Genomic DNA, 13,710 nt, shown 5'->3' with positions numbered 1-13,710 from the left:
CACAATTTATATGTTTGAATAGAGCTCAATCTTTTGAATGCGTATGCGTAAACCGTTCGTGAAACAGAGTTCTAACGAAGAAGTTATTAACGTTGAAATTCAGGGATATTTTTGTAATTTTAACATTCATCTAGAAGGCTCCAGATTTTATGGAGCAATGGATGTGCCACATGTGTGGCTGTAATGGAAAGGAAAGGAGAGAAAATGAGGGGGTGGACGAATCAGAAGGGGGGGAGAAGGTTCCCTCCCTTCGACCTGCCGACCTGACTTGCTTCCATTTTCCCCTTCCAACGACTTTTCATCGATTTTTTCGATGAATCATGGCAAACCACCACCTGGGAAACCTTCCCCGATCCTTTCTCTTCCATTTACACCTTAAATCAAAGGAGTTGGGCCTAGTTTAACAAGAATGGAGCCTGCCAGTGTAAATGGGTGCACGACGGCGATTCACCGTATGTGGGAGGCACCACTGTCGACTACCACCATCATTCAAATCCTCTTGAGACTAGGAACAAAGCCCAACCGAGGTTGGGGGCGTTGGAGCATCCATGGAGCCGAATTGACAACTGCCCATATCGAGGGTTTTCGACGGCTCGAGGGGTTTTTCGGCCACTTCCCGACCAAACTAGGGTTCGGCCCCGGTATGAAAAAGTTCCTCTCCTTGAGTTGTACATTCTTACAAAATTTGGTAATTTTTAGAAATGGTTAAATTTTAATAGGCGAGCAAGGATAGCCGAGCACCACCCACGGCGATGTGTGGCTAATGGGCCGATGCTGCCATTTTGTACAAATTTTGATATTCTAAATATGAATTTGGTATCCAATTGATGTGTTTCGATTATTATACCCAATGTTGGTTATTTTGGTTACTTGAATGTCTTTGGAAATGGAATGAAAATGAAAGATGAACTATGAAAGGCTTGATCCCGCATTAAGGGTACATAGGTAGTCTAACAGGGGTTAGATGCAGCCTTAAATAATTGAGATTAATTTTTTTTTTTTTTTTTTGTTGGAAATTTGAGGGAAGAAAAGAAATTATGGTAATTTAATTGAATATTAGAATCTTATGTTTTTGGTAAGTAAATTTTGGTTGTAGATTTTGTGAGTAATTAGGAAATTGAAATAAAGAATAAGGTTTAATGGTAGTAAAATAAAAAAGAGTTTGAACTCGGTCTATCATCGGAATTATTTCCCGAAAATAAATATTTGGGGTCGGGACGTTACACGCATGGCCATAAATAGCGTTGACTCGCGCCAGGTTTTTTATCAATACTGTGTGCGACATATGTTGTAATCTGAATTACGAGGTTATCCAGTTCAACACTTAGTTTCCTATGATTCCTTCAGGCGAAAACTGTGAACAATAAGTGTAGGTTCAAGTCCAAAAGACACATATACCTGTTGCATAGTATACAAATTGCCCAAACTTCGATTTTTCAAATGTGTCTATTTTATTCCTAATAGAGTTTTGAATCATTGTGGGGTTTTGTCGGTTAGTTTAAGTATTTTACTTGATTTTGTTTTAAAGATTCAAAACTTATTATTTTACTTATTTTTAATATCTAAGAGTTGTGTTTTATTTGAAGAGTTGTATCCTTTTTCGAAGGGGTATGAGGAGTTCTTTAAATATGAAACCTCATACAGAAAAATAGAATATGCTAAAAATTATTATGTCTCCCTCACTTTTGATTTTCTATGATCATCAATTTTCAATTCCTGCAATCCTTTTGTTTTATTCCTTGTGCAATTGATTACTACTTGGCAATTCCGCCTGCCGTTGGCGTGAATAGCGGATCAGCCATCCTGTGAGGCTTTGGGTTGTATCTTGGAGCTGTAGACACCGTCATAACCTTCACGTGGGGAGGCATCTACAACTTGCAATGACAGTGCACTCTCTTCGGTTCATAGGCCATAATTTCTAATTCTCTTTTTTCTCATTTAAATTTCACAAGTCTGATAGTAATTATACATTTAATTTGTTATATTTATTCATGTAAATAGTTACTATAATTTTGCAATATATTTCACACAGCCGCAACTATGTGATTCAATAAATCCACAGCAAGAACTTTCAACTTTGCACTACATTACTTTGATTTCTTGACAAAAATAATAGATACTCTTATTGATTACCAACAGATAGTAGTTTAAGGGATATTATTACAATTTAGGTCAAACATCACCCAACACAAGTTAACCTCACAAGAATACAGTAGTACGACAACAAAACAAATGTAAAATTTACATTTTATAGCCCAAGAAAAAATGGAAAACCAGAAGATCTAATCCAACTACCACCAGCAATAAAGTTCCCTGGCGTAAACGCCTCAGCCTCAGTAGGACTTGTAATTACCTTAAACCCCTTCCACGTCACCCTGTTTGCAGTCCCAGCGCCTGCCCCGGTGTTAGCATACTCTCCATAAAACAAAGTGTCGAGGGCAAAAGTGCCAGACCACTCATGCCACCCAGCAGGGTCAATGATATCAGTTATACTTGACTGCATGATCACAGTCCTTGAATACTCCTTCCATGGCCTCCCCAAAAACGTTTTGAAGCTGCTCTTTGTGGCTTGCAAGTCAGAAGTGGCGCCGATTCTCGATTTTTGGATGACGATGCCGGTGTTTTGATTCGGGTCAGTTCTACCTTGTGCAGTGACCATGTTCTTCTGGCCGGAATCAGGTTTTCTTGCATGGATGTCACAATTTTGTAACACGACAGCAGCATTGCCGAAGATGAAGTCAACTGTTCCGGCTACCAAGCAACCTTCAAAAAACTGGCGATTCGAGTGCACGTAGAGTGAGTCTTGGTACGCAAGAATGTCGCAATGGTAGAATGCTGAGAGATCGGACCCTACTCTTAGGGCAACAGCTTGGTGTTTTGATGGACCTGCTGTGTTTTGGAATGTTATGTCTTGGGCTAGAAACTTCTCACCAACCGCAGCTGCAACCATAAATATTCACGTTTTTCATCAGATATTTGAAATGTTACATTGTCAAACTCTTGACAACTCTCAGTACGCAATTGCCCTAATTTACTTGGAGCTTCTAGATCAACGATGCTTAAGCAGATTCTTAATCTCAATCCGTATACGTAATTAATGGTCTATTTCATTTGTGAACAGAATCTATCAACATGGACATAAATTTTTCAGTGTGACCGTCACACGGAATAGTACATCACGTGTAGCTATATAAATAGTGAGATATGTGTTAAAAAATTAATAACTTAAAAAATAAAATTTTTCACCACTTACATAAAAATACGTGGTATACCACTCGTGTTCCTGTCACAACTAAAAATTTCTCCAACGTAGTGCAATCCAAGGCAAAAACAAACAAAATACCTACTCTGATTAATTGCGATTTAAATGGCTTTATTGTTCTGAAAAATGGGGACACCAATCATGAATGGAAAACATAATGACTCAGCTACAAACAGGCCAACGGCCAAACAAAGAACATGCATGTGGAGTACTGGCCAGGGATCAGGATCCAGACGGACCTGGCTTCTCTACCCTCCCAGTTCCCATACACTCTCATCCCCTTCTATTTGAATGAAGCAGGATGGTGAAACAACATTCAATTTAATTTTAAATGGTAGTACAACAAAGAACAAGTGTCATGTGAGAAGATTATGAACAGAGTAATGCTAGGTAAATCAAATTTGTAAACTATTTGATAGGTCATCAATAAAAAAAACCAACACGTTAATAAACACTTAAATAATAGTATAATCATCAACCACCGTGTCGTATGATATACACAATTTGGCATAAAAATTTAATTTCCCTAATATTACCCTTGTGAATAATCATGCCGCGAAAACCTACTTTCAACAGTTTTATTATCTATCTCTTTGTCCTCCTCATCAAGTGATCACGAGAGAAACATAGAGGAATGAGATCGGGATATTGAAATTTGAAGTATTAAGTTTAGGCAGCTGGTGTCACGCTAATAATATTTTATATGTACATAATTAAAATGGTGATGACTTGGTTGGGACAGCAAGAGGTGACACACATGGTCTAACATGGTTTGTTCTGATAGACACACAAAACAACGACACCTTGTGATCATCAAAGATTATGCCCCAAATTATATTCAAAATTTTGAAAAAATAGAGTGTCGGTTTGATTGGTACCTTGATTTGGGCCTCAAATTTCACCATGATTGAAGGTACAACCACGAGAAAAGTCAAAAAATAAAAAAATAAAAAAAAATAAAAAAATAAAAAAATAAAAAAACATATAAAAAACATATATAAAGATATATATATATATATATATATATATATATATATATATATATATATATATAAACAACAAAAAACAAACAAACAAAGTAGAAGGAAGCATCGAAGAAGGATCCTTTAGGATATGCTAAATTGCTATAGTGAAACTAACTTCAAATTTATGAGCACACGTAAAAGTCATGGCAAGAACACAAATTGAAAGAGGAGGGGCGTGGGGATGGCTGTAAAGTGTCGACCACGCCAACATTCAATCAAACAGACATAGACAGAGACATGAGGTCACAACACACATTATATTTCAACAATGACATATATCTAAATTGAGGAAAAGCTCGAAGTCGGATTGTTTGTGTTACGTAGCAGTGTTAAGCACCAGAAGAATCTGGTCAAAAATAAGATATCAACATCAGAGAGTGGTGCGTAATTAGTTTTTGAATCTCGCAAACACATGCTATTTTACCATATACAAAAACAATAGAGACACTGCCTGATGGTTCACTCATAATGTAGTCATAAATATTTAAAATATGATCAGAATTGGAAATGCAGAAAAAAAGAGCTGGGTGCTAAGAAAATTAACGAAAAAAACCATGACTTTTCTAAAAGCAAGGCCATGTGCTTGTGTGTTGGTACAAGTCCTCTGTCTAGTCAAATTGGTGGACCAGAAATTTGGAGATGACGTCCAAATACTAGATAAGGTTCGAATTCTTTTTGTGACAATTTCAAATTTTCATAAATTTAAAGAAATAGATATGATCACGAAATTCTTTGGATCTTTTAAAAAATGATTCGACGGGGATCTTTTTTCATTAATTAGGGACCTTGAAAATTAAAAATTGGACTTACCAACTGTGGCTGAGTTGAAAGTTGTGCTGCCATCGACGACATTTCTACTAGCAGTGATGATGGTGTTTACCCTCCCTTCTCCCAAAAACATAATGTTGGTCTTTTTCTTTGGCACGTCGACATTTTCTCTATAAACCCCCGCCTTTATTTTAATCACGTATCTGCTACTACTCTTCTCTGGGGCAGCAGCCACCGCTTCCGACACCGTCTTGTAGTTCCCAGTGCCGTCTGCTGCCACCACCACATTCGGCGTAACAGAAGACGACTGCAGCAGTCGCCTGTCCGCCACCGACAGCCACTCCGGCCAGCCGTGCTCGTCCACCATATCCTCCTTGAGTTTTCGGTTCACATTCATTTTCATCTCGTTTGCAATGTCGGTATCGGTCATGTTCTTGATCATGGCCAGTATATTACTGCACAATTTTTCTATGTGTTCCTGAGTGACGCCAATTGTTTAAATATCGGTGTTAACAGAAATATCGGCGGTCTAAAAACACAGAAAAATTGGTAGAAATATTTCAGAAAAAAGAGAAAATATATCAACAAAACAAACGTATTGATGTCAAGTGAAATTAATTAGATAAGTAAAAATTGAAATGTAGATAGATAGTCCAAAAATATGGAAACATTAAAAAAAAGTAATTTAGAAAAACTTACATAAACATCCGCATAAAATATAATATAGAGAAATATAACAAAGTGAAATGATTTTTGAACAACAGTTTCACACTCTCCACATTTACATCTATTTCTAACTTTTTAATAGAATAAATCAGATTATAATTAACAAAAATAAATAAAAAATAGCATAAAAATGAAAGCGCAAAAATCATTTTTCATCAACAAAATATCAATATTATCAGAAATTTACCTCACCAGCCAACAGAACTTTCCTAACTTTCTTATCAGCTTCATCATGCGAGAACCCATTAAGGCAAGTTTCTTGGTTGGTAATGGCGGAGCTTATCAAAGTTTTAAGGTCATCGGCATGCTGAACCAAAGTCTTCTTATTAGGGTAATCATGGAGATCCTCGACAGCCTCGTGGAGCTCGTCGATGGTTTCGTCAATGGTCTCCAAACAGTCGTGGAGAGCGCCCTTCTCACGCTTAGTGAGCTTATTCTTCCTGGACTTCAGCAGCTTCTCGACGGTGAAGAAGATGTGCTGCACCGCCGTGGTCGTGATGTTCAGTGACAATTCTATCACTTCCTTCTGGCTCGAAACCTTTTTGGAGGCTTCCGGGTGAAGGGCAAGAGTTGAAAAGCACAGATCAGGGTAGAGGGTGGAGCTGCATGAGAATTTGACTATGGCGTGGGAGGCCTCGATGGTTTCGTCGTCGGAGTTGTTTTTGGAGGACTTTACTCCGGTGACAATGCCGATGACGGCGCCCACGAGTAGGATGGTTGCGAAAAGGGTTATGAAGAGCTTCTTGTTTTTCTTGTTTGTGGATAATTTTTTGCCTGATTCGGACATTCTGGCTAAAAACTCTTTGATGTTGGCCATTTTCGAAAAAGCCTGTCGGAACTGGGAAGAGAGAAAATGGGCACAAAATTTAGAACATGGAGGACAAGAGAGGGGACTGATTGAGTTGGGACTGGAGGATATGGGGTTCTTTATAAAGAGTAATCCAGCTCAACTTTTTACATCATATTTGCAGATAATGTGAAGTATTACCGATAAAAGATAAATATATTTATTAACATTTAAATAATAATTTAATTATTAACATATATGTTATATAATTTTTAAAATAAAACTTTAATGGAAAGTTTTCGGTATTATTTACTTTAACAAAAAATTATATTTTTACATTAAAAATCAATGTTGATACTATTCATTTTACCTTTTATTTTATTTTTATTGTTAAAACTTAAAATTTTCAAACTTTTTTTTTATTAATTTTCATTTTTTAAAATATAATTTATTTTCCTTAGCATTACCCTTTATATAAAATTAGTGAAGTAAATTGTGGTGGCTTTGGTCTGGTATATTGTTCCCCCTTGGAGTAAATTTTTGACGCACTAAAAGCATCGTCACGTATTCTACTCAAAATAATGCTACATATTACTCTTATCATTTATTCTTATTATAACATGTAAAATATAACTTGACTTGTGTTCTCGTATGTACCCATAAAAATTTCTTATGTTAATCAGGCCATGTGACTTTCTGATGTAAACAAATTTTCTGTAATGGTTTCTTGTTCTTAACTTAAATCTATTTGCATGAATCATAACTATTTCTTTAATGGTAATTTTCTTTTCATCTTGAAAGAAATTTTAAATTCGAATCTATTCTCTATTTTCCAGATAAGGCAACACATACTATTATTTTATTTCTATTGTTATTCTATCTGAGGAGATCAAACTCCTGAAATATCTTGATCATAGATCTTACTTTATTATTTTTATCACAACACCTATAATAACTCAAAATACAATCTAGTTATATGATCAGCCAGCATTCTTTTTTATGAGAAACGATTAATTAGCTAGGATGGTGTTCAAGTTTTTAATATTTTATCTGTTGAGCAAATTATTTTTGCATGAATTATAAATGGCCATACCGGTGCCCATTTTTCCTTGTATGGAATACTTTCAATTTTTAAGGAACAGAACGAGAATCCGGCCAAAAAAACTACTCGAAAAAAATAGACACAAAAAACGAGTAACTGACAGAAAAGCAGCTCCTTCATGACCTTTCGGGGAAGAAGGGGCAAGAATCTTTTGATCACACTGAACTTCTTCCCTCTTTTACTGTGAAACATTTCGTCTTTTATGATTGCATCCAGTATTAATAAAACCTTATCCCCTCTTGCGAGCAGTTCCACCATTGCTAAGGCTTCTTGGGTTATTCATTATTTCATCTATCTCGCAAACATTAATTGTTTTTAATAAACAGTAACTGTTTTTTATATTTTCATTTTTACATTAAATAACTCTTGCAATAGGTAATAAAATATTAGTATTTTTAAATAATACAAAATAATTTTATTTGTAATTTGAATAGTATTTTTAATCGATCTCGTTGTACCACTTTCTATTAAAAAATTTATTTTTATTTTTTTAATTTTTTCTTTTCACATGGTGCAGCACACCATTTCAAAACCTTTGTTTTTTTCCTATGGTGCCGATGCACCAGACCAAAACCTTTTTTTTATTATTATTTTTTTTCTTTATTTCACATGGTGCCAAAGCACCATTCCAAAAGTCGTGTTTTTTTTTAGCTCAGCAGCTCTCTCTCACTTGAGCTCCTGAGGCAGGGCCTCAGACTCTCACAACATCAATAGTCGATTCCTGCAAAAATTTAGTTTTTCCTTAGTTAAGTAGGTAAAGGATTGCCAACTCCTTAGTTAAAATCTTTCTCTCTCTCTTTTTCCCCCAAAAACAAATCCCAAATCGTGCGATCTAGGCGCGCGAGTGGAAGGAGGGGGATCGCAAGTGCGTGGAGGCGAAGGCGGTGTGGGGTGCAGCTGCAGCTGAGGCAGATGAGGGACTGGATCTCTCCCATTTATCTGTAGGTGTATCATCAGCCTTGGCAACGAACTCCGACGAGAGCCGTTGAGTTCGAAGCTTGCCGGGTTTTACATTTTTTTAATATTTAATATTTTTATTAATTTTATATTATGGCTGACGTCGCCCTGATGTCAGCCCACGTCACATTACCTTCGGGTGCTCGGGCTGGCACGTATCGCAGGGCCTCTCGCTCAGACCTACTCGGGCTCGCTCGCCAGCACACGCTGGGCTTTATCTCTTGGGCTACATGCCCCTGTTCCTGCACCTATCCCTCGGGCTGGAACACACGGTGGACTTGCTCTAACTGAGGACCCCTACCCCCGCTCCTGGTATAGTTGGGCCACAAAAAGAAAAAGATACAATGTACATAAAACACAATTTCGTACATTTATTTTAATATTATTAGTTAAAACTTTTTAATAAATTATATTATTATACTTAGTGTACCAAATCATATGCTCGGCACAATAAAAAATTTCTCTTCAAAAAGGAATATGGATTATCTTCCTCCCTTTATCTCATATTTGAACGTTCGAGATTAAATCACATAATCATTTTGTTTTTCCTTTTTTGTAGAGAGAGAAAAAGAGGAAACTGATAAAGGAGGGAAGGGATGGAAGGAGAAAAAGAATAGGAGAGAATCCAACTCCTTGCAAAAATGTATGATCTCGTGATCCGGAACATTTTAAATAAATTCGAGCCGTTTGGTTTTGTTTTACATTGAATTTTTTTTTTTTTTAACGTTTTTATGAATAATTTTGGCCTTTAAACCGAATAAATAAAAACAGAATTAAGTAACAAAAATAGATGTGAATGTACGTAAATCATTTTCTTGGAAAAGCTGGGTTCATCGCATTTTATACCCTTTCACATTTATCACAGGCCACTTTATCATTATCTGATTTCTTATTGTCTCTCTTCCGATTCTGATAGGTGCACTTGACATGGCATTTCCACTACACCTCTCACTTTCAAAACGATAAGTGTCACTGCAATGCCATTTTGTGATCTTATGATTGAGAAATAAGATTGGAATAAGCTCCTTACAATAATCGGCTAAGTCGGATGTAATCAAATCCATGTGTCGGTGAGTGTTGCAATTACGAAGAAAAGATGAATTTAAGTTTGAGGATTCAGCTGCTTGTAGCTACGTGGAATTCTCGTGCTCCATCTTGCCTAAATTAAAGAGAGTGGTACCAACAATTTTTGGAGATTAAATGTGAAATCTTGTGGCTCTTTTGACTAGCTAGTGGTCCCATAAACTTGTGGTGAAACACTGCATGAGTTTTAATTAAGATGCTCACTTTGAGATTAGTGCATCTATATACAAGGAAACTTTTTATGTGAATTATGAGTAATGTTAGAAAGTTCATATTTTGAAAGATCATATTGTATTTTCTTTATAGTAGAGGAATAAGGGTTCGCCAATACAAATAAGTCATATTACTATAGTTCAATTGCAACAGTGGTACATTATGATCTCTAAAAATTTTCTTGCAAGTAATATAGTAACCAATTGATAATCGTCCACAACTTCAAAACCCCATAACTACGTATCCTATACAATAAGTTTTTCAAATATGAAAACTCGTAGTAATTATGCTATCAACCAGTATTCAGGCGGTATGTTTTCTGATACCGGACACATTCTAGTATCTTGGAGTGATACCCTTCTACCAGAACGCCAGTTCACAGTTTCAGGGTAGCGAACAATATCAAAATATCATATGTGCATTAATTAGCAGCACTACTAATAGATCAATTGACAGTGACTACCTGAGCCGAAGAAACTAAATCATGGAAACTTAAGAGCAAGCTTTGTATTAGAACAGTACACTCATGGTTGTTTTTACCTTATCACCTATCTAGGTAAACAAAACATTTTCGACTAGCCACCTTTTCAATCACTTCCACAGGTAGACATTAGAATCGAAGCACGGGCCATTTTTCTAGTTGTAAGAACAATTTGAGTATTGACAAAGTTACGAAGACCTTTTAGTACGTGTCGTAGAGAAAGGAAGTAGTATGATGCGTTTCGAGGATGTATACATTTGGCGTCGATTCTCAAAATTTTACCTGGGATATCACCAAATGGTGAAGTGAAGTATACCATCGATCCACTTTCTTGTACTACACCGGTTTTCCTTACATCTTTTCGAACAACTCCTTTGACATTGAAGAAACTTAGTTGCGGAAGTTTATCGATTAGGAATTTACCCAATTAGGAACCAAACACTTTATCTAGGGAACCTCAAATCTATCCGCGAAGGTGAAAGGCCGAACCTTAGGATTGTACCTAGATTTTAGCAACTCAATCAAGTGACGATTAAAACTGTTAATACCCATACTTCGAATTGATGGTCTACCCGACCAACCTTTGTAACTCGAGTTCTCTTCCATAACCTGATGAATTTGTAGTAGTCTTACAAACGACTTTCTCACCTACCCTAGCAACGAGAACAAATTTTCTAAACACCGACAGTCAACTTTATACCAAATTGCTCAACTGTTAACTTTGATTAAATTAGTACTTTTCTCGGGAGACATGTTCTCAGTGGACGATATTCTTTTTCTTCTCCCAAAAAGGTTGTAGCGGAAGAAAGTTGGAATTCTCACAAAGTGTTGTGAAATGTGAGATATTCTTGGTCTTGTCGATTTTATTGATAATTTGTTAGCAATTTTTCGGCTATAGTGTCTTTCTTCACATATCAACCGAGGAAAGTTAGTTTAGTTTGGGATGTTGGATATGAATAAAGTTTCTTACAATCGAACTGTTGTCTCACCTCACCTTTGTTTTACACCTTTAGATGACATTAGTCATTTCGAATTCCACGATGACGTCTCCTTTGGATATTTTGGCTAGGTAGATGTAACATGATGGAGTATCGCTTATGTTTCAACAGTCAGAATTGTATGAAATGAACCATCATATTCATGACCTAGAGTCAACAATTATCACATTTATTTGAAAACCGAATGACATTTCTATAGTACAAGGCATCTCGTACATGTAGAGAATATGAAAATGTTCGATGATTACTGACTGACTTGACAAGTCAACTCACCTTTTGTTGGTCCAGAGAGACTACATTTTTATTCTCTTGGTGAAATTGCTCATTCTTGAATTTATTGGATTTTCTGGCGTTTCAATCATCATCTACTATGTCTATGATTCCATATTCACCTCTTGGTGTTGGAAGGCATTCCAGTCAACCTTGGGTATGTGTCTACCCTACTGCACTTTGTATTATTTTGAAGCCGATAGACTGTCTAGAAGAACAGTTGACATTGGAATTGTAGTTGTGACTATTAATTTCTCAATCACCCAACAAATGCTTTGCTGAACGAATTTTACCATTGGTGATTAAACCTTTTGAAAGCTACCGTTGTAGCGAGATGTCATGCATTAATTCCAGTTACCTTGTATTCGAGATTGATGAACTTGTTTTGACCCTCAAAATTTTTATGGATTATTTTAACCTTCTCAACATAGTTTTCGCTAAATCTAAGGGAAATTCACAATGAATCTGCTCGCCAAGGTATTTGTGAATTACAATGCTCCGTTGCCTAGTATGCATGACTCTACTGTATCTCACTGTGATGCGCGTTTCGCTTCCAAGTCTTGGGAAGTCTCCTTGAAAACCATGGGTATTAAGTTTTTGCCTAATACCACATTTCACCCTTAGACTAACGGCTAGTCTGAATGAACTATTCGATCCTTAGATAATATAGCCCAAGAGGGTAGTGCGTGAGCACGATCAAGGCTTTGATCAGACGTTGTATGTGTATTTCCCATTAGGGGGCATGATGGTAATATTACACCCTCGGAAATTTGTTGTTTGCTTTTCGAGACAACAGTGAGTTGTCGATATTATGGGTTGCAGACCGTATTATCGATAACTTATTTGTTGGGTTCGTTAAGCAAGTGGGCAAGTAAGTCTGTTTACGTTAGCCTTTTAGTTATTTATTTATTGTTTGGGCTTGACCCAAAGATAGTACACTTATTCTCAGAGTACATGACCAAACAAGTACGTAGGTGAAGTTTTTCTATGTTTAACTTTGATTTCAGTGCAATTATTTTAACTTTACGTTATAATATTTATGTATTTTGACGTGATGTTATTATACATATATAAATATTTTCGACCTTATGTTTTTATAAAAAGTATTATATTATAGTATTATACTGAAGGAGAAGGAAAAAATGAGTTTGGAGGCATGAAAGAGGAACCACTACAATCCGATCGCGACAGAATGAAATTCTCTTTTATGCAACTGCTCTAACTTGACATCTTCTTTACATATTTATTTTTTTGCTGTCTTTTCACTATTTTCGTATAACAAATGATTTCAAAATTCAGAGATGAAATTTTTTAAAGGTGGGTAGATTGTGATAACCCGTCCCTAATTTTACGATTTTATAAATTTAAAAAGTGTGAATTGACCAAAATGCCCCTTGAGGTGAATTGTTGACTTTTATTGACTGTCATTTCGTGACTTATACGAGCCATTATTTTACCGTATTCTCGAAGTACTCGACGGTACGAACACATGGTTGCCACCTCACCTATTTCCCTCTAACCTTATTAGCTCTCTCCCTCTCATCTTTGACCTCTCTCTTCGCTCTGTGAAGAACGGTGAAGCCAAGCAGTACAACCACCACTTCGCACATCTCTAGCGAACTACACCAAACCACCATGCCATAACCCTTTCGGTCTCTTCCTTGTTTTCCATATCTCTCCCTCAACCTCCCTTGTCGTCTCTCTCATCTCTACAACCAAGGGACAATCGTGAGGCTGAGGTCATCACCATCGCTATCTTCCATGGCAGATGACCATCGAACCAATGTTCCCAAGATATCATATCATCTGAAACCTAGCCCTAGGTTTAGTTCTACACATCTCAACGAGATTGGCTTTCAGATCATGGAACTCTAGCATTGTGGAGACTGTCCGTCATGGATTTCACAACTTTCTATGAAGGTGAGTGTCGATTGTACTCTGTGTAATCTCCCTTCATGGTTTAAAATGATTTTTAGGCTTAATGAGTGAAGTTTGGACTGGTTTTATGATAAAGTTGGTGTTGGTTGGAAAAATTGAC

At 36.5% G+C, this 13,710-nt stretch overlaps 1 protein-coding gene across 1 annotated transcript; it reads right to left on the bottom strand.

Moving 5' to 3' along the window:
* Positions 1-2,096: 2,096 nt before the first annotated feature.
* LOC137738923 (pectinesterase) lies at positions 2,097-6,759 on the bottom strand. The gene is made up of 3 exons (XM_068478390.2): positions 5,969-6,759; positions 5,098-5,533; positions 2,097-2,940 (listed from the first exon to the last, which is right to left on the bottom strand). The coding sequence occupies exons 1-3, from the start codon at positions 6,596-6,598 to the stop codon at positions 2,249-2,251; spliced, it is 1,758 nt and encodes a 585-aa protein (XP_068334491.2). The 5' UTR covers positions 6,599-6,759; the 3' UTR covers positions 2,097-2,248.
* Between the last annotated feature and the right edge of the window lie 6,951 nt (positions 6,760-13,710).

This window comes from Pyrus communis, chromosome 9 (assembly GCF_041283825.1).
Source record: "Pyrus communis isolate YQ-2024b chromosome 9, ASM4128382v1, whole genome shotgun sequence".
Lineage (NCBI taxonomy): Eukaryota > Viridiplantae > Streptophyta > Magnoliopsida > Rosales > Rosaceae > Pyrus > Pyrus communis.
The sequence above is the reverse complement of the archived record's forward strand: the minus strand, read 5'-3'. Positions and strand labels throughout refer to the sequence as shown.